Source organism: Halictus rubicundus, chromosome 9 (genome assembly GCF_050948215.1).
Source record: "Halictus rubicundus isolate RS-2024b chromosome 9, iyHalRubi1_principal, whole genome shotgun sequence".
NCBI classification, from domain to species: domain Eukaryota; kingdom Metazoa; phylum Arthropoda; class Insecta; order Hymenoptera; family Halictidae; genus Halictus; species Halictus rubicundus.
Genome location: NC_135157.1, coordinates 13,931,159 through 13,958,176, shown reverse-complemented (window position 1 = coordinate 13,958,176; position 27,018 = coordinate 13,931,159). Strand labels below are relative to the sequence as shown.

The 27,018-nt window shown below is 46.0% G+C and overlaps 2 protein-coding genes across 5 annotated transcripts in view; one reads left to right on the top strand and one right to left on the bottom strand.

Moving 5' to 3' along the window:
• Window positions 1-356: 356 nt before the first annotated feature.
• On the top strand, window positions 357-24,423 carry Bsg (immunoglobulin domain-containing protein Bsg). Of its 3 annotated transcripts, none has more exons than XR_013082753.1 (6): window positions 357-1,085; window positions 14,697-14,957; window positions 18,673-18,921; window positions 19,543-19,987; window positions 21,457-22,458; window positions 22,493-24,423. XR_013082753.1 is itself a non-coding variant. In XM_076793201.1 (5 exons), the coding sequence occupies exons 1-5, from the start codon at window positions 1,013-1,015 to the stop codon at window positions 21,500-21,502; spliced, it is 1,074 nt and encodes a 357-aa protein (XP_076649316.1). In that variant the 5' UTR covers window positions 357-1,012; the 3' UTR covers window positions 21,503-24,423. The 3 variants fall into 3 exon arrangements, 1 of the variants encoding a protein (XP_076649316.1); XR_013082754.1 differs by having other exon boundaries at window positions 22,489-24,423; XM_076793201.1 differs by having other exon boundaries at window positions 21,457-24,423.
• The window catches only part of Nahoda (DOMON-like domain-containing protein nahoda), a 29,247-nt gene continuing 26,036 nt past the window's right edge, over window positions 23,808-27,018 (bottom strand). Inside the window, exon 17 of one of the 2 annotated variants that reach the window (XM_076793139.1) lies at window positions 23,808-26,434. In XM_076793139.1, the coding sequence (XP_076649254.1) occupies window positions 25,997-26,434 (438 nt within the window). In that variant the 3' untranslated portion in view covers window positions 23,808-25,996. The remainder of the gene's footprint in view (window positions 26,435-27,018) is intronic. The other variant, XR_013082751.1, reaches the window with a different exon arrangement.

The window sequence follows — 27,018 nt, the reverse complement described above, 5'->3', positions numbered from 1 at the left end:
TTTTTACGCGCGACAGTTATATTGCTTTCTCCAGGGTGTTCTAAGTATGGAATTTTCCGAAATCTCGATTCATCGTAACACCTTCCGTAACGACAACATCGATAGGGTATAATCAGACACTTCATCGATAGAAGACAACACAACCGTAAAGCGATGTTTTTTATCGATTGTTATCGTTACGCCTAACAATGCAAATGAAAAAATGAAAAGACCGACAGACGGCACGTGAAAAGTGACATGAGACCGACCGACCGCTTTTCCATCGAAATCTCGGTAAAAACCGTGCTTAAAAAATCGCTTGCGTATCTAGACTTTTTGGAAGGGAGTATATACCGCGCATGCGTCTGCGAGGCTCACGGGGACGGACGTAGAGGACGTACGCGGAGAGCAGTGTGCCGGGGAGCGAAAAGGAAGGAACGAGCGTCGAGAAAGTAAGAGCGATCCCCGCGCAGAAAATTAAGCAGAAGACAGTGGCAGCCATTTTTCCTGACATTGCCGTTCCTGCGGCTCGCGGTGCTAATTGCCGTTGATTCTCGGCCGATCACGAACGGATCTCGGTGGCATCAACGGGGAACGGTGTTGTAGACGGGGCCACGGGGTGTTATTGGTTGCGCACACCGAGATTAAAACGGCGCGAGATAACGATAAGAGAATTTAGACGTCAATGGTACGGCGTGGCTCGGAGTGACGAGTGCGTGTGTAAACGATTCGCAGAGAGTAGTGGGGCTCGATCGTAGTTGGCTGAGTGGACAGCCGAAAAGGAGGAGCTGCCGACAACGGGAAGGGTGTTACAGGAGGCGACAGCGACGGCGACGGTGACGACAACGACGACCACGACGGAAACGACGGCTACGATACGACGGCGGCAACGATCGCGGAAACGGAGCTACGGCAGCCCAGCCTAGGCGCCCTTATTTTACGGTTTCGGCCCTAGAAACCCTCCTCGAACGGGAATCGTTAGTATTGTACAGTGCACACAGTCACGCGCCACCGCGTACATCAGCGCCACGAGATGGAGAGGCGAGCTGCTTTTGTGCTGCTGGGGATGCTATATTTAGCGGGCACCCTCGTCACGGTCCAGGCAGGTGAGACTCATCCTCTCTTTCGGTTTGACCACCATTCAGTCGTTCATTTATTCGTATACTCATTCTCCGGTTCTCTTATCTTTCCATTCTTTTTTGCCGTCTCGCGCGAGGCTCGAGTTTAGTCGAATCAACCTTCGTGCTCATCTTATTTCGAAACCGAGATTCTTCGCCCGGTCCTGGAGAAAGAATTTCTCTGCGCGTTCTCCCTTCTCTTTGATCACGCGATTGCCTCCGTTCCGTGAGAATTGTAACCTTCAAAGACCGATCTCGCCAAACGGTGAAATTAAGAAAAAAAAAAGAAATAGTTATTCTCGGGCAAACACTCGTACGGTTCGCGATTCTTTCGAATTTTTCCTCGAGTTTATTACGATCAACTTCCATTTTTAAAATGTACGAGATATCGTCATTGGTCGGTCGTTCGCGAGTAATTTACGCTGGCATTGTGACGTAGCTGTCACATGGTACACCGCACGCATTTTTCTCCGAGCGCGTGCTAATTGGGAGCGGAGTTATTTTACCAAATTTAGTACAGAGTTATATGCGTTCGACGCACGATGCGTTTCCGCAGGCCGAGTTGACATCGGCGATTCGCAAAGTCGGCTCCGAATAACCGGACTTGTGCATACTTTCCGTAAAAGCAGCCGACGTGTCTTGACAGATTATGAAATTCTATTTTTAGTTTTGATTGTACCGCAACACGTTAGAACCTCGGAACGTGCGCTCACGGCCTCCCGCGACGTTAAACGCACGACACTATCTGTCGTTTCCGACATAGTTCCCTTTTCAAATTCTGTCGAGGAACAGTTACGGCCGCGAGAGGTGAAGTGGTTACATAGAAGCGAAGATCTGGGATAACGATATTCCAGCCCGACTCGATTATCATTGCGCGTATATAGTTCATGGCGTTCGATCCACCGCGATACGTAGAGCACTTAAAGTATCACGTGTTCTTCAACCAATCGACTTATCTGCGGGTTCCTGATCGCCTCTGGAATCATTATGCGGGGTGTCTTCGTGCCGTGGCACAAACGGGGTGAATCTAATAGTCGAACGAATTATGTACGATTGCATGTACAACAGACAGATTTTCAACGATTAATCGTGTTAATAATCTTCTCATGTAAATTCACCCCCCTGTTAGATCGGTAATTCGGAGACACCCCTTATGCCAGTGTTCCGCGATACGAACTGTGGTTACCCGGTCGAGCAGAAATTTCTGACCAACCGTTCGACGTCCATTGCCAGAAACACGTATTCTGTTTACGTGTCGCGAGCATTTATATTCGCGCGGTGTTTCTCCGAAAGATGCGTCTCTACGTTTTGTAGGTTATCCCCGCGTCTCGTTTATTATGTCATGAATAGGTCTGTATACATAGATATGCGGCACGCGTGTGTCAATCGAGTTTTGACCCTGCTCTGCCACTCGAGTTGCGCACCCCTGGCTTATACAGACGCGAGACACCGGGATTCGCTCGCATTCGATGCTGAAGCCACATTCCGAGAGACGTACAAGAAGTACCCACGCCAAGCAACTTTTGTTGCGTAACAATTGACCCTATTTTCCGTCCGCCTAGAAATCTTTCGTGGACTTTTAGTGATCGCCACACAGAAGTTCGCTGCTGATCGGCATAATTACGGTGAACCGTGTGTTTTACGGCACTGGGAGCGCTCGTCGAGCGGCTCTTAGGCGTTCCGCGAACGTGTTCGCTTAACACGATTTACCGATACGTTCTCCATAGTGTTCTCTTTCACTAGAAACGTACGAGCATTCCATAGATTGTAGAACTTCCGAGAAAATCGTTACCACGTTATGTTGTTTGCCACGGTGGGAAACATTGTGTGGTGCATATGCCATTGTAGAGGAGATTTCAAGGTCATCGGATCTCTTTAAACTGATCGTGGAACAAATTTTTATTCATTTACGTACCTTGCACTAAACTGACTAACAAGAATTTTGCATATACCAAGGACTGTAACGTTAGGGGCGTAAGCGGGCGTTACTGTCACGTAAGCGTCCTTAGGACAATTCAAATCTTTGCAAGTTGCAAAGTTGTAAGGAACGTTTCGAGCAAAGGTTGGTCAGTCTAGTAGCGATTAGATAGTAACATCCCTACTAGAAAAAAGACTGAATGGACATTAACGTAGTCAAGGCGTGTAAATTACTTTTGCATCGGACATGAACTGTAGCATATACAGTACTGCAAAACTGATCAAAGTTTTGTGTACTACAACTTGCGTGTAAACGCAATCGGTAACGTCACTTTTTTCGCCCTGGAACATTGAAATGAAAGAACGCGGACGCATTCGATGAAAAATTCTGTCCACCGAATATCGGGGAGGTGTGTGCGTGCATCGAGCAGCGAGAATTTGTCGCGTGAAAAGATTTCAACCGTTCGTCAGGATACTTATATTTAGACCGGAGTCTACGAATATAATTTCCATTTTATCCCCGCCGTGGCATGGGTTCGGAGAGGGTCGTGGCAAAGACCGCGCGCGCGAAGGGACCGTTAGAATTTCGAAACGTCGCGTCGCGAGCCGTTGCGCTTCCGATTGATTTTCCTTTTTCTTCTTCTTTTTTTTTTAATACATATTATAACTGAACCTCGGACCCAGCACGCGTCGTTTATATTCTTAGCGCGTGCACCTTGTTTATCGAAATGTAAACTTAACCTCCATTCTCTAACACGGTGAATGTTTTCATCCGCTCTGTTTTGCCGTCGCTCGCAAACCAGACGAGAAGAATGCTTACGTTTAACCCTGGGAGCGCGCCGTCTATTTTTGGCCCTTCAGCGTGTACCATAGAATAACGCAACGATAGTAACGCCATGCAAATTGTAAATACACTATCGTGTAAATCTTTTTTATATTTTTTTACCTCGAACAGTACGAGATATTCTCTTCAAATTACCAACAGCGCGATCCAATATTTGCGCAATTGGGTTTTAAACGCTATTCTTATAGGATAAGAGAGTATTTTTAAAATCGCGATAGGGGGACAAGAATACACCGGGGCTCTAGGTCGGTCTATGTTCCGCATAGGCGAGGTACTATGAAAATTTAACCCCTTAATGAACAATTGAAATAATTGAATTTTTCTTTTAGAATATTCACCTTCGATGCGATAGAATGTTAAATTGGAGGAGACATTATCCTTGTTATTGGGTGATAATTATGTAATCAGGGCCGGCGTAAACTTTTGCAGGGCCGTGTTAAAAAATTTCACGGCCCGAAAAAAGCACTTCTAAATAAATTATTTATTATAAGCACGTTATTAAATATTGTACGGTAGAGTATCATTACATAATTTTTCTGGCCTTTTTCGTCGCAAAGCCTTCAATTACGTCATCAAAATTCAACGTAAGTTGTAAGGCGGTGCCGGAACGCGCCTCTCTGGATTTAATATAACACGATGCAAAGTTCGATCAATTCGAACCAGTTCGAATATGCGCTCATTGTTCGAACAGTTTGAATTACCCGAAGTTCAAACTTCAGTTTGTACCAAATATTCCTAACTGCTCTAATGTTGCTCGCACCAAGAGCTGTTCGGCGCTGATTATCGATTGATACTGAGCCTGCAAACTTATTAAATCAATTATCAAGAATGAACGTTCCAGAAATTGCTGGATGCTTTAAATTGTAATTTGGAGGGTTGGACATTTTGGGGGTTAACATTTAATTTTTCGGTCCGAGATTAATCCGGTAGGATATTTATCATCTGGGGGTCGGTTTAGAAATTTCAGTTCGGGTTACAACGATAAGGGGTCGGTGGCAACCCCCGTTCGTAGGGGGTGGTTACGGTAAATGTCTGTCGGTATCTCTCCATTGTTCCAGATAGCAAGCACACGACTGCGCCGATCGATTCCGAATAGGTCTTTTTCCCCAAGTCCGTTATACTATCCTCCCTGTGCAATGCGAGGCGAAGACACGAACGGTTTCGTGTGGTTCGATCGGGCCTGGCAAAAGCTATCTTTCTTACACGTTATCCTGCCGATACACCAGCGGCGCTGGTGACCCTCGCGAACTATCTAGGCCAACGGGTTTTCTTGGTGATTTCGGTTCTATCGGCTACGAGAATTATTTTATGCATCACCGAAATAAATTCATTAGAGTATCTTTAGTTGATTACATAACGGTGGACACCGGCCGAACCGGCTGAAACTTTTGTCCGCCTTTCTGTATTCTAGGTCTCGGCTAGGTCTAGGTTAGAACTGGTTTCGAATCGCGGGTACCAGTATGCAGATAGCCACCGCTCAATGGGCGAGTTCTTCGATTATTCGCATCATGTTTACTCTTTATTAGCCAGCCGAACCGTTTCACCCAACTGAAATATTTGCATAGCTGCTCCCACGACCCGTGTTCCCGAGTTTTCATTAGGGCTGCGGCTATCCGGCTTGAAATCGGGCGACTTCGGGCACATCCGAAACTTGTTTCCTAATTAGATTTTATTATGGCTTCCGCTATTCCAGTTCTGCAGGAAATCTGGTCCTTTAGGGATATTTCTGCCTGATACCGCTATTAGTCATCGGAGGGTTCGAAAGGAAGTTTCACAATTAGATTTTATTATGGCCTTCGCTATTGGGAGGTAATGGGAATTTTAGATTTCGGTAAATTTGTATCTAGAAAATATAAATTTGGTCCTTTGGGGATTAGATATTTCAGTCTGATATCGCTGTTCGTCATCGGAGGGTTAAAAAGGAAGTTTTACAATTAGATTTTATTATGGCCTTCGCTATTGGGAGGTAATGGGAATTTTAAATTTGGATAAATTTGTATCTAGGAAAATATAAATTTGGTCCTTTGGGGATTAGATATTTCAGTCTGATATCGCTATTCGTCATCGGAGGGTTAAAAAGGAAGTTTCACAATTAGATTTTATTATGGCCTTCGCTATTTGGTCCTTTGGGGATTAGGTATTTCAGCCTGATATTCGTCAACCTAGCGGAACTCGTTATCAGAGGGTTAAAAGGAAATTTAAACGTTAGAAAGGGTACACAGGTATAGGTTCCCAGTAGATAAATATTTGAAACGTCAACTCAAAGTCGGATTTCGGGTATCCGAAAGTTTCCGAAGCCCGTAATCTGGGGTGTCCGCATATTGTTAGTCTTTATCTATCCCCCTCGCAGAAGTTTTGTTCCTTTTCGGGGCAACTTTCTGCAAACAGGAAACGGCGATAGCGGTGCGCCGTGCATTGTTCGTCCGAGGCACGATAGCGCGCGAATCGCCGAAAAATGGCGGCAGTATATCCGAGGGTCGTTCGACAGGCCGCATCATCGTGATAGCGCAGAGCGAGTTGTTATGGTGAATCATTGCTGTGTGGCCGATGCTCGACCTTTGTTACCGCCACAGACAAATACTGTGCTGTGACGTATGCCGACTCGTATGCACGCTATTGTGTCGCGGCCGTTGTAATTTTACCGATTCGTCATCGAAACGCTGGGTCACCGAAGATCGCGTGCCGACGTCGCGATTTACCGTCCGCTGAGAAAAAAACCGAACCCTAAGCCGGTTAGTTCAAGCCTCGGGTGATTGTCCTCGATATGCATATCTTTTTCCGTCGCCATTTTGCTTTGTGTCGGGCAGATCAGATAGTCGAAAGCGACCACTGCACTTTAGAAACGAAGGAGGTTTCGTTCGAGGTTCTTATATAAGTCGCGATAAGAATTCGTGCGAGCATGATGCGTCTGGAAACATGTTTTGGAAAATGTGTAGAACAGATATCTAGGAGAGTCAAGTTGCTGTCTAGTAAATCTGCCCAAATCATTTAATTATCATAAATCTTTACGAGACTTTTCGAGCTGCGGGCGGACGAGGATTTGATAAAAGTATAGTACGCTCAGGAAAGAATTCAAACAAGCATCTTGAACTGATAAGTCAAGAGCGATCGCTCGGTAGTTCTTGATAAAAGTAACATTCGAGAAGGTTGAACTATCTGGAGCGACTCGAACTTCGAATGCTTCCGACATTTTTACAGCATATGTTTCAGTATGTTTGAAAACAGCAGTTTTCAAAATGAATTATGATATTATTTATCTCCAAATAATGTCGTTGCTTCATAAAGTCATACCGAATTGGAATAATGGAAGAAGCTGGTTTATAGAACACCCTGTATAATTAAGATATAATTACCGTTGTCTGTGAGTAGTTGGTATGTTCATTTATTTCTAGGGTAGAATTACTTAAAACAGAGCTGCCTAGCGTCTGCCCGTACGGGCAGCGATTTTCTTGCCCTGGGCATGCACGGCGGGCACGAGGCCACGCCCCTGTGAACCAGGCTGCATGTATTTTCCACACGCATTGTCGCAGTTACGGCTGTGCTACTGTCTACCCCCACTCCGCTAAGTCACTTGCCCGCAGCAGTGTCGCCAGATCAAGACTTGTTCCCCCACTCTAACTTCCCCCTCTACCGCGCTATTCCCCACGCTTGCGCCGCCGGCCCACGTGACGCGTTCCGCCTCTGTCGTGCATACTGGCAGAGAGGGGGTAACTTTTTCCCCTCGATTCGTGCCCCTCCCCTCATCTGGCGACACTGTGCCCACGGGTGCCCTTGCCCGCTAATAGACGAGTCAAGCAACTCTGACTTAAAGGATCATAAAAGTCATGAAATATTAGGAGCTCTAGAACATCAAGTCACGGTAAAATCAAATTCCATAAAAATGATGTTGAGGCAACCCTTTCCTAGCTACCGGGTGATTCAAACCGCTTCCATCGGTGACGTGTCGAGTGGTCGTCGTGATGCATGCTGACTCTGTGTGTTATTTATGTAACAATGTCAGGCCGGTCTCTTCTCGCAGGATAGATTTACCGTAGTTACATGTAATCGTGAGAGTGTATCGAGCGCAAACAGGTATCGATGTTCACGTAGGGAGCGCATGTGTTGAATATTGGATATCATCTACCGTCACGAACTCGTTCGAGAACCCCCGGCGAATATCCGTTCCAAAAACCAAAAAAAAAAAAAAAAAAAGAATCGTTCCAACGGATTTGTATTCAGAGCTAATTCCGACCGTGTGGTTTGCACTCGCCGAAGGTCGATTTATCGCATGGAAAATCTCGTTTTCTTTCCGAGAAGTTTCTTTCGCAGTCGGCTATTCCGATGCTGCGGTTTTCGCAGAAACACGCGCGAGGAAAAAGATGGCGGCGAAGTGAACGTCGTTGTTCCGTACCGTCCGGACGCTCGGTTGTTTACTCGCTGGCGAATGTTCGGTTGCGATCGCTAATTTATGACCACTAACGAGCATTCGTTGCTAATTTATTGTATGTATTACAGAGCCTGTACACGTTGGCAGGTCGAAAATCAAGTTTCGCAAGACGTTTAATCGATTGCGCCTCGTTTCTTGCGAAAGAATTTCAGCAGATATTACGAACAATAATCATACCGTAGATGTTTGTGCAGACGCAGGAATAAATACGGTAGGCGACATTAAAAGTTAGCAGCGTGAGCATCAAAAACTTTCTAAAGCCGAGACGAGTTTGAATTGTCCAATGAAAAATCGGCACTTTCGCGAACATCTGCATTATAAAAAGAACGTTGTAGCGTTGTCGTATATACAGTTCTCGGTTGGGATGCCGTTTAGCCGCAATAAATCGCGCGTGTATCGTTGGCAATGGATGTATCTTCGTTGCCACGTATCCACTATGACTCCCCGGAATGACGTAAGGGAACTAGGATCTCTTTATTGACTGGCTGACGTAAACACGCGCACGCTGGCCCGCGTTTAAACCTCGTTTTCACCTCGGGACAATGAATTACAGGCGAACGGAAAAAGAATCGTTTTGTATATTCCGTCGATCTTCGAATTTCCGCTCGTTGGGGCGTGTTCAAGCCAGATGGAAGCGGATATCACGCGCAAAGAGGCGTTGGTCTTCGCATGCATCAACGAAGGCCACGTTAAATATTCAGGCCTGCGTGTCTATGCGTCCATTATTCCTCCACTTGGCTCTTGCGAACAATTAGGAGTGGCGAACAATTTTTCAAAAATACTGTCAGGACCATCCGCTGCTCTATCAAAGGGTGGAAACGGCTGGTCGAAGGCCTGCGAAACCATGATACGAGCCTGCCTTTTTGCGAGGATGAAACATCAATTTCACGGAGTGCTTTCTACCTGCCCGCCCACCTTGCTGCCAGGGAATCATGCGAACGCAAGCTGGCCAAACTGCATATTCAGCCCGAAAGTCGCGGATCGCGTGAACGAAAACATTTCTTGGCTGTTTCTTTCAGTTACATTCTTTTCCAATTTACAATTTTCCGCGTGATAATCGCGCTGCGAAGCTTTGAGCAAACTAAAAGTTTCAATCGCGAGCAACGGAAGTTTAACGTACGTCCCTTTAACAGTTCCAACGAGCCGTTGAATAATCTAACAGTATCCATAAACTCCGGCCGGGTCTTCGGAGTTTAGCAATTCACTTATCGTTCCCGCGAATGCGTAAAGTCCGCGCTGATTATTAACGCGTCTCCTACAGTTTACAGTTTACTTCGCCGACCATAAAACGCTGTCTCGGAGCCGTTGTTCAGCGTAATAGAGCCGTCAATGTCTAGAGGCATCGTGCATTTTCGCAAGTAAACAACATTTACAGTTCAGGTCATCAAATTCTGCAAGCCTGTTCGAAGCTGGAAGTCCGAGAAATGTACGGGAGATATCGTAGCAACACGTGCAGCACGGCCAGTAATCGGTTTGGCCTAACTGTGTTTCGAGATGCGTTGTTCCGGCGGACGATACATCTCGAGGAGCAAGACGTCCGCGCGTTCCTTTGTCAGCGAATGTTGTTGCTCGCTACTCGAGTAATTTCATCTGTTCACCGGGTTTATTGGGGCGGAAAAATTGCAACGTATTTCTATCGGAAAGCCGCGGCGCGATTGGCTCTGCGGAGGAGAGCCATCCTCGTGGCCGACGAGTTTATCAGACGGTGCAGTGACCGGCATCTATGTGACCCGTATTTGAAATTCGTTCCTTCCCGCGAGCTCTCGCGGGCAAAATTAATAATACGGGTCGAATCGATCTCGGGAAAGAGAGGGAGAGGGTGAAGGGAGGGGGAGGACGGCAGAGGCGCGCGAATTGAAAACGGCCGCGGACACCTCGTCGGCCACTGCTAATTTTGAACGTTTACATGCCCGCCTGGTATCTGCCTGGTAAACATCGAACAAGTGATATATAGCACGGCAGTAAACCTAACGGCATCATAAACCAGAGGTTCGGGTCCAGCGCTCGACAAAGAGTGCTCGTCAGCCACTCGTTCGTGCACCCTCGTCGAAATTGAACCCTCCCTGCATCGATTCCTGAACGCTTGTAACTCGATTAAAGGGAAGAAGACGACCTCGAACCAAATTAAACCGACGACGTTCCATAGCTCGCGCGGAAAGAGCGTGCCGTTCCCAACCCCTCAGGCCGATTGGTAGTTACAGGGAAAAAATCGAATTTATCCAGTCTTTGATCGATTTTCCCTATTTTGTAACACGCGAATGCTCTCGTGTGCCATTTGGAAAATTCGGTTCTGAATTTTGCTCGATGGCGGTGCTCGCGAGAGCGTTTTTATGGCAGCGCGACCGGTTTCGCGGTTCGGCGGCGAAGTCGCGCGATAGGCGGCGGGAATATTTCGACCTTTGGCATCGTTAGGGCAAAGGAACGTGTTTACGAGCATTGGCTCTCTTGCTGACTCTCGCTCTCCCATCTCGCATGTACGCGCGATCCCAACTTGCCAAATTGCGTCCTAGATCACGGGCGTTCCAATTCCCGTGTCCTCCATCGCGCTTATGTATTTCTGCATAGAAATGCTCGGAAATTTTCGTGCTCCTCGGAAAGCGTCTCGCTGGTGGCCCGACGGAGCTGCCCGTGGCCCTCGGGACAAAGGGCCGAGCGCTTCCGGTTCCGTTCAGACACTCTGGATATCGAGATCGTTCTGGTTGCTGGTGCTTTATCATCTGGAGCTATTTATACATGTTTAAACGCGCTGCGCTTCCATCAACGTCGGCCCTGTAAAAATTTGAATGTCGAGCGAGACTACCAAATTTCCTGTTTCGAGGATTATTCCCTCTAAAATCTTTTAACCCTGTCTCGGTTAAATCTTTTTACCCCTTTTATTCAGGGCTTCTCGATCAGTTTTCCAATAGCGATAGTCCAATAATTTCTTTTTTGTAATTATTGTATGAAAGAAAAATAAGGCTTCTTCCAGATATAGCGGAACCATAAAGACAGGTTTCGCGTGGACAAAGTGTTAACTCTTTGCACTCGAAGCTATTTTAACTCGAAAACCAAACATTTTTTTTTTTGACTTGGAATATTTCCATTCTATGTGTACAAGAGCCGTCGGACCAATACACCCAGTGGAACTGAAATTTTTCTTTTTCAGTGGGACTTTGAAATTATGATTTTTTTTTCATTTTATAATATACAAACAAATTGAATACTGTAAACGATATTTTTAATGGCGCCTCAGAAAATTGCCAGAGTTCTTGGAAGTTGCGCAAGGATGTTGAGTATTTTCTTTTTTCGCAAATGGACTGCAACGGAATAAAATTTGCCAAGTTTTGTCGAGCACACATGATTCGATATATAGGCTCTTCTGATGCTTAGGGGTCACGCGGCACGTGTTCCCCGGTATCGATCTCTTTTCCATCCTACTTTGCGTTCCAATACAGCTCCAACTTGGTGAATCCGTGTCGCAAGCACAGAAAGCGGCCCGGTTTCCTCGCTTTATCTACACGACATTCATTCATAAACTTCCGACACGAAGTTCGCCACTTCGATCGAAGTTGGATTATGCATTAGGCCGATCGCGAACGGCTCTAGATTTTATTCGGAGATCCCCGCGTACCGCAATTAACTCGATTAGAGTGGCGGGGCTGATGCGGTTTAACCACTCGTGGAAGATGCAGTCCCCCGATTGTCCGAGTACGGTGCTAATTTCGTTCAGCGTGGGTAATAGTGTTAGCTGATGCAATAATAGTGCAATAGCGTGCGGGGGAGTTGGTCCGAACGCGTTAATGTTTAAGAAACTGGCCTCACAGAAAGTTAGAGAAATGTATGCAGCGGCACGAAGACCGAGAAGATTCACTGCGGATTTTTACGCGAGATAAAAGTTGTCTCCGTCGGTTGCAAAATAGAGCAAGAGATCTTAATCCTTTGCACTCGAAGCCATTTTAACTCCCAAAACGAAACATTTCTTCCGACCCGGAATATTTCCCTTCTGTATATATTTTTTCATGCTGTACATACGAAAATGGTGCAATTTACTCGTGCAGTAATGAGTCACTAATTTTTAGTGGCGCCTTACAGTCGCCATTCGAGCGCTAAGGGTTAATAATCTTAACGAGAATAGTGTTTCACGCACAAATGCATAAAATACAATAATTTGTTCTCTCTGAATCCTGGTACATCTTCAACGAATTTGATATCATACATAGAAGCGGCAAATTCTTCGACTGACAATTTAAGCAAGCCGGGAGCGATCGGTATCTCATCGTTCCCGAAAATTAGGGAAAAGGAAGACGACAACTGCCCGATCGACTCGATACGAGTGGAATCGATTCGATGACCGTCCGATAAAACGTTTACGGTGCGGGAATTCAAGCCAGCGATATATCGACTGCTTTCTCATGTTGTATTTAGATGGTCGATTTCGGTCTAAAAATGGACGATCGAAATCGGAGCTACTCGACTCCATCTCTGCTCCTGCTCTCTTTCTCTCGCTCGTCGAAATCGCATTACGTAAATATTTAAACTCCAAACAAACATCGATCTCTCGATATCTTCGCCTGTGTATTCTTAAGTCGCGCACACGCCGAGGCAGAAGCCAGCCGCGGCAACACTTTATAGGTCAGCCCGACGTGTTCGTGATTATCAGTCCAGTCCCTTCTTCCCCGCCCCCCTAGCCGCCCCCCTCAGTCGGGCAGCATGCATTATAATTTCATCTGGTCGAGTTGGTGTTCACGAGGACGACAGGGTTGTAAAAGAATATAAATCGCTAAAAATAAATAGAATCGGGTGCGTGTGCTATAGCAGCGGGGAAACACGTTAGTCCGGTTCCCGCGGTGGCCATCGTGATTGACTTTTTGGCGCCGGCCGGTTTCGAAGCTTAATCTCTCCGGCTCGGATACAAAGTTCTATTTTCTGCCGAATTTAGCCGCGGCAAAACTTCTTTCCCCTTTATTTATAGATTAATCGCCACGACTGTTCAACGCACTCCGGGAAAAACCACGAATTCTCGACGGCAACGAACTCCTCGCGAAATGGCCCCCCACGTGGGCAACAATGCTGCCCAATGTTGGCGAAACCTCAAAGTCTTCGTTAAACGCGTGGGTACGGTGTTTACTCGATATATGTCCAGCACACGGACATGTATCGTCCAGGAGATGCTATTCCCGAGGTATACCCCGCGGCAGCCTGGGACTCTTATCTGCTAGACATCTCGGACATATATAGAATAAACACTGCATAGGGGTTGCTGCGTCCTTAATCAAATTTACGCTGATAACTGTTTAATGTCTGTCGATGTGTTGTAGGTTCAGAGCAACTTTTACGTATATCAATCCCCTGCACCGCCACACATCGAACCACTCCTCTTACCTTCTTAGAAGAGAAACCTAGTTAACAAAATTCAATTATCGCGCGGTTGTAATGTTGCACAGCATTTGTGTCTCGTTTCACTTTCTCTACCAAGTGTTGGAACAGTTCGAAGTCCACTGGGAACACCCAGCGCGCATTTCGCGGCACGGTTTATTTGTCGAGACCGTTGATACACGTTTTTATGAAGTAAGCCTACGATCTCGCAAGATGTATATTTGCGTTCTGCGTGGGGAAACATTTTCGGAACGGACGTGCATACGTATGCGCGTTTGAAATGGTGTTGACTGTTCCCGTCGGTCGTTCCGAGTGTTCATGTTTGATATTGCGAACGATCGAACGTATAACGAACGATCGTCTTGCACATTTGAAAGGCTGTTGTTTGCTTGCCTTTCGTATTATAGTTTGACAGATCGAGATCGAGACCGAAATACGCGCGAGCTAGAGGCCTGTTAACGCGGAGAATGGAGGAGTCCGAGGCTTGTTTCTTGTAACATTAGGGCATCAGCTGTTGCAACTGTCTCCGGCTTTTCCTTGGGACCGTAATTTTGGTCGATTGAGTCCTCTGGGAAATGCTAGGGGATGCTGAAGTCCCAAGAGGGTTGCATGTTTGAACAGTCCCATCATCGTGGTCGTCCCAAAACAATCGGGGAAAAATAGGATTGATTTTTGTTGCCACGCATGCTGTCTAATATTCTAAAAAAACGTGCAAATTCCACATTGGTGGTTGCACGATCCGCGCGAAGAAGACTCGGTGTTTCGATCGCACGCTGCCCGTAGATCCGTTTCGGCGTATTGCTCGGAATAGAGAGGATCGAGATCGAGCGAGTCGATGGGACAACCCTGCGTATCTATAATCCGAGCGTTTCTGGCTCGCGTTCCGAGCCGGCGAAACGGATCTAGCGCACTCGGTTTAGGGATGTATTGCATGCTAGGCGTTCGTGAAAAAGAAGCTAGACGGGCAAAATATTATTTCGATCCTGCCCGCGCTGCGCGGCGCGGCGGTTGGTATGCCTCTCGTTGACGTGTGCTCGTTATGTTCTTCCCGATAAAGTAACCTACACGGGGGTGTCGGACGTGCGCGAGGGCCAACCTTGGTCGATCGAGTGCAGTGGCCTGAAGCCGGACGATCTGATCAGATGGACCAGAAACGGGCAGTCGCTCGAGCCGGACTTGGCCAGTGGTCAGTTGGTCGTCAATTCGCCGGGCACCGGAAGCAGCACGCTGCGGGCGTTACACGCCACCGACAGCCACGACGGGGACTACAAATGCACCTCCGACAGCACCGAAGCCTTTCATCTGTGGATATACTTTGGTTCGTATGCCGAGACGCTCGACCGCGGGGCCATCTTTGCGCGACCAGGTTGCTTCTGCTTCTTAGTGTTCCCGACCTCTCAACATTTTTCATTCCTCGAGCAATGAGAACCAACACTATATCTCTCGAGAATTCTCGAGAATTTTTAATACAGTACAAAAATATTCGGAAACTTTTACCAAAGTTTTATCAAGTGAAACATTACGGTTTTGAAATGACTTCTTGGAAAAGCATCGTCTAATGTAGAATCAGAGAATCTACTTCTTTTTTTTCTTTTTTTTTTTTTTGTAACAAAATCTGTAGCCGTAGAAAAATTTCTTTCATTTTGTGCGAATGTTGGCTTCATCGTATGCAGAAGACAACAGTTTGCTGAAGATTGGGTGTCCTTTTTTCCTTCGTTAGAGGCCGGAATTTATTTTCTTCTGTCGCTAAACTCTTGACACTAAATTCTTGAAGGCTATCGGCAATTTCTGATTCTATCTGTTTCTCCAGTGATAGTTCCTCATTCTGAGAATCTGAAAGTTTTTCACTATTTTCATAAGAATCGTTGTTACATTTTCCAAAAAGTCTGCTTAGAATTTGGTTTGCCATTGTATACATATCTGCCTTGGATGATAACAACAAGAAACTCGTTACTCAATTCAGTATTCAGTTTTTCTAAAGTTTTAAATGAGAATTTAAGAGAATGTAAGAATTCACATGTTATGAAATAAATGAAATTCATAAGAATTTTCCTAAATTTAAATTTCTCGAGAAATACTGGAATTTTTCTCGAGAAATGAGAAGTAATCGATTATAAAATTTCTCGAGAAGGAACACTACTCCTGCTTGCCGATGCTCGCACGTGCGCGCTTTACTTTTCGCAATTGTGCATCTTCTTTTTTTTTTCAAATCATTTTTGCTCAACGATCGCTTGCCGCTTCGAGTTTAACTGGCAGCCGGGTAGCCTCGCTTGTATCACGACGTTTTATCTTGTCGTGATAATCTTTGAGAGACAGTTTTCGAAGCAGAGATAAGAACAGCTGGGAGAGGGTGCTGTTGCGCTTGTTCCGTGACGCTTTTGTACAGGGTGCATCAGGACAGGTGGCACATCTGGCACGATTCTGTGTATAAAAATAATATTTTTCGGCTGACGCTTCGTTTTCGAGAAAATTCAGTTTGAAAGCGCGTCCTGGTGTTCGCGGGAAGTAGAATTGGTCGGTCATGGTCAGACGAATTCTCAAACTCAATTCCCTCGAAAACTAAGCGTTAACTGAACGATTTTTACTGTTTTTTTCAACCAATTTTTACACACGGAATCACTTCATTCCCGCTTGTACCACCCGTCTTGAGACACCCAGTATTAGCAAGGTGCTCAATGATCGTCATTAATTATAATTGGTTCTAAAAGCGTACTTTCCGTACTTTGGTAGAAACCACAGCATTATTCGAATTTATCAACATGTTGATCGATCGTGGTACAAGAATAATGGCACATCCGTGACAATTTTTTCACACGATCAGACAGATTCCACAGCCAAAGTATCGTTTATAGAATGTTAAAGGAATCTTAGAATTGAGGGACAACGAGTTTCATTGTTCCGGCAATTTTACATTAATTTGTGGGATCAGACTGTGAGTTTGTTTTTATTGGGACATGTGGTTACTGGTATAAGGGTTGAAAAACGCAGCGAGTTGGAATGAAACACGAGTCGAAAGCGTTCACGCGATGGTTAACGAAACGACCTGGTATAGTTGGTTTGCTTGTTTTGGTTGTTGCATGCTTGGCGATGTTTGCGTACCCTGCATGAGGACGCGTAGCTCTTTGTAGTCGTGACAAGTCTTCAGGTTGAAGCCTCTTGCATGCGAGCACGAACCTAACTTTCTACTTAGAGAATACGTTCGTTTCTCCTCTCGATGATTCCGTATCGCGACTATAGATGTCCCCTCCCTATAGTCGCGCTATCCTAACTGCTTTGCGATTGCTATCCCTCCCATGCGAAATTATCTAACCATATGCTGCCTAATAAAATGCAATCTTCATAAGGTACTAACACTGAATAGAAAATTCTAATCTAGCGTTGTTCCCTCCGTATAGTCGCGCTATCCTAACTGCTTTGCGATTGCTATCCCACCCATGCGAAATTAGCTAACCATACTCTTATACTGCAATACTAATAATGCAATTTTCGTAAGGTAATAACACTGAACAGAAAATTCTATTCTGGCGCTGTTCCCTCCCTATAGTCGCGCTATCCTAACTGCTTTGCGATTGCTACCACTGCCATGCGAAGTTAGCTAACCACACGTCTGAAATATGTAAACAAATTGCAGCTTCGATAGAAACCGAGATTGACGAAACAAGAAACGCAAATAGTGTGATTCCCTCCCTACCGTCGCACTCTTCTAACCACTGCTTAGCGACTGTTATCCCCACGAATTTAGCTGACTATATTCTCATGCTGCGCAAGAAAATTGCAGTTTTGCGTGTGGTCGGCACTGACAGAAAATTGTGGGTCACCGATGACCCGAGCGAAGAAACAACACAACCACATAATGGGAGCAAAAGTGACTGTCAGTACCGCGGTGAACGACAGTTACCTCGACTCGTGCAATTATGCAATTTAATTTTCACCATGTAATTGCGTTTTCGACTGCTCTCTACGGTCGCGTTGACAGAACAGAGCCCTGTACTCTTATTACACGCAATTAGAACGAGTCGGTTTCCGTTCTGTCGCGCCTCGACCGACGCGTAACTTTTCAGCTGCGGCGAGTGATCTAATTACGCGGGTCTAAATGACAATTGCGATTAACATCTCCGCAACCATAGGACGCCTCTCTTCCGTCGCGAACCGTGTTGACAAACAAAAGCGTTCGGATGTTCACGAACAGTCCCAATTTCTTGCGAAGCTTTTCCCTGTGACATAACTCGCCGCTACATTGCTTGTCGTTAGGTTTATCATTACCAATCAGAACGACTGTTTGCTCGTGGAGTCTTATCAACGGCGATATTTCCGCAAACAGAGGTGAAAAACATCCTTGAGAACGTTTGAGCAACAATTGAAAATTCGTGCACGCGTCTGTCTCGTTTCGTTAGGTTCTTTTTTTTTCGTTAGACAACATATTCTACGGACATAACCGCTCGTTAAATAACGAATCGCAGGAACATCGTTTCGCCGTTCCTTTGTCCGATCCAGCAGAACAGTGAAATCGGACACCATTCTAGCGTGCCTAACGTAACTTACGCTTGCCGCTGTAAATTACGAAGCGTCACGAGTTTTATCAAAGGCGACTGAAACGCAAGCATGGCGGCTCTGTTTGCATTTCACTCGCCGCGATAATACATCGATCTCTGTGTTAGTATTGTTGCACGTTCGACAGATAACATTCTTCTGGACTTCGATAATGAATGTCGAAGATAAGGCGGCCATGCTTCTTCGGGGATTACGAAAACGTGTAATCCCTGGAACAAAACGAAAAATATCTGTTGTACATAACACTTTTCTACTAATTCTCTACGTTTTTCTATCTGCTAATCTGCGTGCATTTGATTACGCTTTCTGATTAACCCGTAATAGTGGCAACCGGACATAAAAATCGTAAGTATCGCGGAATTTAGACCGAATGAGATCTAGAAATCGTTGAGTAGTTTCTAGAGCTTGCCTGGCGCTTTTTACGAGTTTCGGGATGACACGTGATTGTTGATATCTAACGTCGTCCGTCTTCTGTAACGCAGATATCCATATTAAAGTACTGACGGCAAAGGACGCACCCATGACGCTGGAATGCGCGAATAAAACCTCCGTCTCGAAGGTCACGTGGATGAAGGAGAACGTTCCGATCCACACGAAATTGGCCGAGCACTTGGATCTCTTCAAGGTAGACAACGAAACCGGCTCTCTGGAGCTGCTGAAGAGCGACGACAACTTGCTCGGGAACTACTCTTGCAAGGCACAAAATGCCTCCACGGAGTACAGGATCGTACGTGAGTATCGGTTCTTTTAAACTTCATTTTTCACAAATTCATATTTTCGGGTTGTCGGTAAACAGGAAACGAAAATCGAAAGGAACGAATTCGCTGGAAAAATTGCGTCAGAAATGTACAATAAAATGTTTTTTTCCTGCGTCGCTCCGTTTCCGGGTTACTCGAACCTCTCGACTGTCTGATCATGACTTGCTGTTTCTACTTATTCGAGACTGTAACGCGCAGAGACTGTGGATCTGCATTTGCGAAATTTCCGCCATGTTTGAACAAAACTTATGCCCATTCTATTTCTACTAAGGAATTTTCTAGTTGGTAAATTGAATTTGTTCTAATCCTGTAAAATAATTTCTGCAAATTGAGATCCACAGACTATTTGTTCGGTCGCCCTTTATTTCGACTTGTACTACTTCGAGCAAATCTTCCGCGGCAAAAAGCAAGCTGACTACTGTTTTTAAGCTAGATCAGTATATACAGCGCCACCCTGTGTATTGATTACTTCACATCACAGAAGTGCTTTGAAACAGAAAGTTGCGAGTCGAAGCGAAGTCGATGTTTCTGGTGACAGGATAACGCTTTCCCGTAAGCTCGATGTTTCTTCAAGGTGTTGGTTTGTCGTTGCAGCGAAACCCACGGCACACATGGTGCAGTCTGTGAGCGTGGTGGAAGGTGAGAAGCTGCAGTTAGTGTGCTCCGGCAAGCACAATCCCGGCATCAAGGTGTCATGGACGTTCGGGGACCAGGATTACAAGCGGAGCGAAGGACGCGTCAAGATCGGGACGGACCAGGAGAAAGGTATCTACGGCACCTTGCTGATTGTCGACAGCATCGAGATGAAGGACCGCGGCAACATCATCTGCAGGGTGTCCTACAACTGGTCCGACACCTCCGAGAATCACGTGGCCGAGGCCCAAACATTCCTCAGGGTCAAAGACAAGCTAGCCGCCCTCTGGCCCTTCCTAGGCATTTGCGCGGAGGTCATCGTTCTGTGCACCATCATTTTAGTTTACGAGAAGAAACGGAACAAGGCTGAGCTCGAGGAATCCGACACCGATCAGAGTCCCGACACGTACGTATTTTATTCGCTTCGGTGCAGTAGTATTGCCGTTTTGGAGAGCTTCTCGCTGTGACCCTAATCAGAGACCCTACCTACACTGTTCTGTTTCTTCTAACGTCTTGCTTTCAGTTCTGATGAATAATCAGCTGGCTGTTAACCGGGGACGACATTCGTCACAGAATCTTCATACTGATAAAACTAAATGTCTCAAGGACATGTCAGCCTTTATGCTCTGTATTGTTCCAACCGTACAGGACCGAATTTTCGGTTCGCATGTACAGTCTTCAAAGTCCCTGGTTAACAGGTTACACTTTGACGCTCGGTGTTCCACTTTGTTGATGCCATTACGAAGATGCTGGTTGTGTAATCATTTTGCATGCACGCGCCAAACGTAGGGCGGCAAGTCCCGGACCCACCGACGCACCGGAATATTACGTTCCGCTTCGTGGACCCCTTCCACCATCCGAACTACCGATCGATCCTCCCGTGACACCGCCAACGCCAGAGTATCCCGGTTACAGGACCGTCCAGACCAAATCCTTCCCGACAGAACAACGTCGATCGTCCGCTCCTGCGCGACTGAGTTTTTCCCGCTATCGCCTCACGCCGTTCCCCTTGAAGACTTGCCGTCGTTTTCAGCTTCACTGGCGTCTCCCGAAAAGGGTGCTAGGAAAAGCTGACGCGACCACGGAAGCCTGAAACTCGAGACAAGTGCCGGCAGCTCCATTTATCCGACCGTTTCGCTGCGACACAGCAACAGGAGCCTCCTCCACGAGATTCCGCTATCCCATACAAGTTAAATGTCCTTCAAACTTCCCGTTCGCTTTCTAACGTCCTCCGCTCGCCTCCAGTTTCGAACTTGTTCGAAAACTTGCTTGCGACTGTCTGCTCAACTTGAGGGAGCATTCTGATTAGCTGATTCCCAAGCATTAGGACCTTTTTAAAATTCTGTAGAAATTTTCTCCGACACCTTTAAGTCTATAATTTGAGACTAAATAATCCAAATTTTCTAAAGAAGCTAAAGATATTAGTAATTGTACAGTACAAAAGCGAAAGTACAGAAATTTTGTTCGGGTCATGAGAGACCCGAGTTTACCAGTTAAGGGTTATTGATTTTTGTTATGGATTCGAACGACAGAAAGAAATAGAATTGAAAATTACTCTGCACACGATCTAGGTTGAATCAACGAGCTATTTTTACCGTTTCGAATGCCATAACTATTTTGAAACGTTCCAAGAAAACGTTCTCGACAATGGGATCAGTATTTTGGAAGATTCGGAGATTCGTAAACCTCAAGTTGAACTAGCAGGCAGAAATTTCGCCTATCATACCGCCGCAGAGCGACAATGTCGTCGCATATCGATTCCCTCCGCGTCTTGTCCAATCGCGTGACTCGTCCGCATGTGGCCTCGTAGTCGTCCTGCACCGTTTCCGAGCTGCTTATGGATTCCAATTGATCGTTACCCGTTTTGTTTCGCAGCAAACCAACGCCCAACAAGGACTCCGACGTCAGACAGAGAAAGTGAAACGGCGAACAATAAGCGGCGAACGAACGAGAGCGATGCAGGATAGCAGAACGGATAATGGGGAACGATCGTGGGCATCATTTGCCGGAGTGACAATATAGATGATAGATGTACAGAGATAAAAAAAAAAACAAAACAGCGTGTGAGAGCGAGCGAGCGAGCGAGTAAGAGAGAAAGAGAAAAAGGACGGAAGATCGGTAGGATTTGGAGGCAGAGAGAGAGAGAGAGAGAGAGAGAGAGAGAGAGAGAGAGAGACAGCCGGGATGAGGAAAAAAATAAGTTCCCAAAAACGAGAAAGACACGTCGTTCAAGAAAACGAATAATAAAAAAAATGCAAATGAAATAATAGAACAAAGACGGAGTTTAAAAAAAAACCGTTTTCAAGTAAACAAACAGATCGCGCGAGAGAGAACGATTGAGCGAACGAGCGTGCGAAAGAGAGCGAGAGTGTGCGTGCGAGAGAGAGATTATTATATAAATATTATATAAATATATAAATATATAAATATATAAATATATAAATAAAGCTCGAGTGACGAGCGAAAGCCGATCGTTCGAGTGCATTACCTGCGTGGAAAACAGGCTTCGTCTGTGCACAGAATGCAGCAACGCGTGCGCGGTTATTACGATTTACTAACAAATTAAAATTAAGCCTTACTATCGTGTTCACTCCATTTATCAGATGTTCGCCTGTCCGTACTCTCGACTACACTGCTTTGACCGACAAATTGGAGCCGGGTAGAGTGAAAGAGCGGGAGAGAAAGTGAATGAGAGTGAAGAGCGAGCGAGTGCGAGAGAAAGGGAGAACATTTTTTTGTGCCACCGATCTCCGCGTGCTGTATGCGTCCTTTGCGAGTGCACGATGGACCAGGAATGTACTATAAAAAAGGAGAGCAAATACCAGTACACAGGAGCGACAAAACAAAAGAGGAAGAGACAAGATAAGCAAACCGCATGTCGCGAGACAGAGAAGGAGAGAGAGAGAGAGAGAGAGAGAGAGAGAGAGAGAGAGAGAGAGAGAGAGAGAGAGAAAGAGAGAGTATGCGTGATGTGTATCGCATGCTTGTTGCATGCTGCTTGCTTGAATGAAAGAATGCGATAGTGATGAATAAGAAATATTAAATGAAACTATTCGGAATACAGCATACCCGTCGGAGCTGGTATACGCGCGGCGGATCGTATAAATAAATTCGTTTCTATTATAATAACCGTTTGTATGATTAAACAGTATAATCGAGAATAAGGGTAAACTTGATCTGTGAGCAAAACACACATGGTTGCCTGTTCCTAGTTTTGCTTGATCGTCGAGGAATTAATTAAGGAGGATTTAAGCGACTCGAGGGTGCAACGGTTTGCTCGGGTATATTTCCCATTGTTGGAGGCACGACGCGCTTCCATTTCAAAGGAAATCGACTAACGGGAGCCTGATCGAGTGACAAACCAAGCTGCCATTATCCTTTACTTACAGGTTTATCCTTATTCCAAACAAATGTGACTCTACCGAGCAAATTTGAGTTCGACAGATGGACTCGGTGAGAGAGAGAGAGAGAGAGAGAGAGAGAGGGAGACTATAGGTGATACCGTTGTCGTTGAATAGTGTGCTGACACAGATACTTGAAAAGGAAACGAGACCGATCACTTTTATCACTGCGTTAGAATTCCTGCTCGCGTGTCGCTCGCGTCTGCGCATCGAGAAGTGCAAATTTGCTTGGTAGAACTGTAAACACATAGGGTTCTCCACCCGACATTATTAGCTGCAATATTTCCCCTATACTCTGTATCCTGATAGAGTTTCGCCTGTGAAGTTTTACGGTTTCGTTTGATCGTCATTTAACCTCGGACTTGGCGATAGGGTCGAGCTGTACCTTCTCGCGAGATTACCTAGAAAGCTTTTTCGAACGAACAATTCCGAACGAAATTGTAAAACCATCGTTCACAGGAATTCTACGGTGGTACCGGCGAACGAAGAAAATATTGAAGGTTCGACGTTGGGTGGACGCTCTGTATACGGTCAGCGGAAAAAGTGTTCATACACCTCCAGAACCTTGCTTTCGATTAACTAATAACTGTTTTCAGCATACCGCTAAATTAAAGATCGACGCGTACCGGAACGGTTCTTGCGAGGGACGTGGTTTTCTATCAAACTTCTATAGACTGATGGAAAGGATTTTTAACCTAGCCGTTACAATAAAAATAGTACTTAAAAACCGATTCAAAAAGCATGCAACGCCCGAGTGTATGAGTACTTGTTTCACCTACTGTGTACGCCATGTTCGAGACGCATTTATTCTCGTGATCCCGACGAATCTTTCTCTTGCTCCTCGTCCGCGAGCTTCGTCGGGTGTGCTGGCTTGATTTCTCAGAGCGTGTAGACCCCTGTGTTTCTCATACTTCGCACGTGTGTGTGACCGAAGAGGAAAGAAAAAGAAAAAAAATAACGTTTTACGGTAGGACCGAAAAAAAAAAAATTATGTGCTCGATTACTAGTTATGTAATAATAGGATCAAGAGGCAATGCGTGCTATTAATTGGCTTCCGAAACAAACGATCCACAAAGACTTTCTCGGTGGTATTGGACTTAAAGCTTACCTGGGTGACGTCGCCTTATTATTAATTATTATTAATTAATTCATTCATTAATTATTATTACTTCTTATGTATCTTGAATATTCCATCGCTCATGGAGAAACACATACACGTATATATATACACGTAAATAGAGAGAGAGAGAGAGGGAGAGAGATATACACAGACAGACAGATACACATACACACATACACACATCGGAAGTCATGTTTTTGCGCGCGACGCCGTTGTTAACGACGTTAAATGTAATTATTAATACTGTAATATTATTGCCATCGTTACTACTGCTGCTACTATCGTTATTATGATTATTACAAGTATTATCGTTAATTTTACCATTATTGTAATAATTTATAAATCCGTACCAACATGATTGTCATCGCCGACAGTGGTGTCGTCATTGTAAGTATTACACACAAGTTTCCAATGATCCAATCTATAACGGCATAGAACACGATGAAGACAAAGAAAGAAATAAAGAAAGAGAGTGAGAGTGAGAGAGAAACGAAACGAAAGAGAGAGAGAGAGAGAGAGAGAGAACGGACAAGAATTTCGAAAGTGGCTCGGTGTATAAATTCGAGTTTTCGCGCGGGTGTTGTTTCTCGCGTCCACCAAAAAGAAAAGAAAAGAAAAAAAAAACCACCACTGTGTCTATAGAGCGTCGTCGCCACTTATTACCGTTACCAGCACTGTTGTTGACATTAATAGGACAATTACAGCCATGAGAATTCGCAGTTTGTTTGTCGTTTTTCCTTGTTTTGCTCGCGTTCTCTTGCGCCACGACCGGGACGCCACGGCCCCCGTTCCGCGCGAAACGGAAACAGAAATATGATTTGCTCGTCAACAGCTAATGCGAGTCCTAAATCCATGGATATTTTTAAAACGGTCGTCCCCTCGCCACGATACCTCTTTACGACCGTCCGCTGTTCATTTTAGAACGCGCGCGATCATCGGAGGCCGCTCTTTTCGAAAACTCAGTCTCGAAAACATCGTTCCGACGGCCACGCGAAATTCGAGGGACACCCTCTATAAACCAATTTTCTACCGAGTGTTGGAAAACGATCTACTACAACTGGAGTCGGTAAAACTGCATCATGGTGAAACAACGAGCTGTTACCAAGACACGGTCGACCCGAATAACAACTAGAACACTCCGCAGCGTTATAGAGGGTTGAGAGTCAGATCCCTGCGATACAGGCTACAACATAATACAGGCTGAAACATAATATGCTCTATTCGAAACGTTTATTTACCGACTAACTGAGCCAAGAAGGGAAGCATGTCGCGCTCGATTAAAAAGAGAATGTACAAACGTTTTATTACTCAAACGTCCATGCTTGTTTGTAAGTACAGTGTATTTCGTTCGCGGGTAACGGCGGGTACCCGCCGTCGTGTTCCAACCGTCCGTCGTGTGTTCGCGTGGAATAGACACAACAATATAACCCGCGCGTGCTTCGTACGGAACCGGCCGCGGATCGGGCGCGCCTTATCGATAACTCTTTGGTCGTAAGCGCCACTTCTGCGTACTATTCCGTAACGAGAACCGCGAGAGAGGCTGTGGTTTCTCTTCGAAACAGCCCGCGCGAGCGAGAGCGATCGACGGAAGTGGAAAAGAAAATGGGGGGCATTCTTGCTTCGCAGAGGGGGACGTCGTTCCATCGGGATAGGGGGCAGCACCGGCGGGTGGGCTCGCTTCGAGCGAAGTCTCTTTCTCTTCCTTTCTGCAGGTCCGCTTTTCACTGCACCTTATGTACACACGGTCGCTTCACTGAAGCGATGTATAAAGAGAGAAAGTAAAGGAAAACAGAGGAAAGAGAAACGACAATTGTCCGCTCGGGGATTCGGGAAAGCAGAGAGGAGGGAGAGGGCCACTGACGGAGCGTCTCGCGCGCTCCCATAATTCGCTCTTCTACTTCGTAGCCTGGCTGCCGTAGTCGACGTACACGCGCACCACCTCGCCGCTGTACTTGCGCTGGCTGGGCATGAAGTAGAAGTCCGGCTGGTTCGGCTGGGTCGACACGCCGCCCGTCGGGTTACTCGCGTTCCCCTTTGACCTCTGATAGTGGTCCCTGCGGTCCTGGGTATAGTAACCGGGCTGGATCGGCGTCGTGTGCCTGGAACCCGGGGCCCGAGGCAAGCTGTACGTCGCTCGGGGACCCACGATCCTATTCGGCCCCTCCACCTGGTCGGTACCACCGAGACCGTTGCTGGTCATCTCCCGGTGACGAGGCAGACTCGATACTGGCGGCGGCGGCGCCTTCTCCTCCGTTTCGAACGATTCGAACGCGAAGTTCGTGTTCGCGCCGGAAGCGTAGTCCTTCCAAGCGTTGCTGGCGATCAGGCGATCCTGAAAACAACCGGCGGCATTATTGCTCAGCTACTCCCCTCGCTGCAGTTGCTGCGCGAACCGCACACTGTATGCGCTTCGCGGCTGGTGCATTACGCAAGAAACATTCGGTTCTATATACACGGCCTGGTCGATGTGATTGTAACCATTAGCATGGGCACAGACGTTTATTCAGCAGAGATCCCTGTTTTCTGGGATTCGTATATTTTCTCTGCGAACAGGCTCTACCTCGGTTTTCTTAACGCGTTATCTACAATTTTGCAGTACTGATCATTTCGGTCGTGAGATATAAAGTCAACCTCAGTAACGTAATCTAGTCAGCTTTCTGGGTCGGGGGGGGGGGGGGGGGAGGTATTAAACCTTTGTCCTTGAATGGTACCTCTGAAATGCGTCTACGAGTTAGCATAGTTCACTGCATTTGTTTACATTGCTTGAATTTGTTGTCGGACAAATTCTCAATACAAAATAGAAATATTTTCCGAATGAAATGTCCGAATTCGGTAGTTAAAGCGTTAAAGCCTGGAATCGAATCATTTAAGATGACGGTAGACTTATGAATCGTCTGCGCGCGTGTCGCGAGACGC

Coding starts and splice junctions, on each gene's coding strand:
- Bsg (XM_076793201.1), top strand. CDS start 1,013: ATGGAGAGGCGAGCTGCTTTTGTGCTGCTGGGGATGCTATATTTAGCG. Junction 18,922..19,542: donor CACGGAGTACAGGATCGTAC/GTGAGTATCGGT, acceptor TTGTCGTTGCAG/CGAAACCCACGGCACACATG. Junction 19,988..21,456: donor ACCGATCAGAGTCCCGACAC/GTACGTATTTTA, acceptor TTTGTTTCGCAG/CAAACCAACGCCCAACAAGG.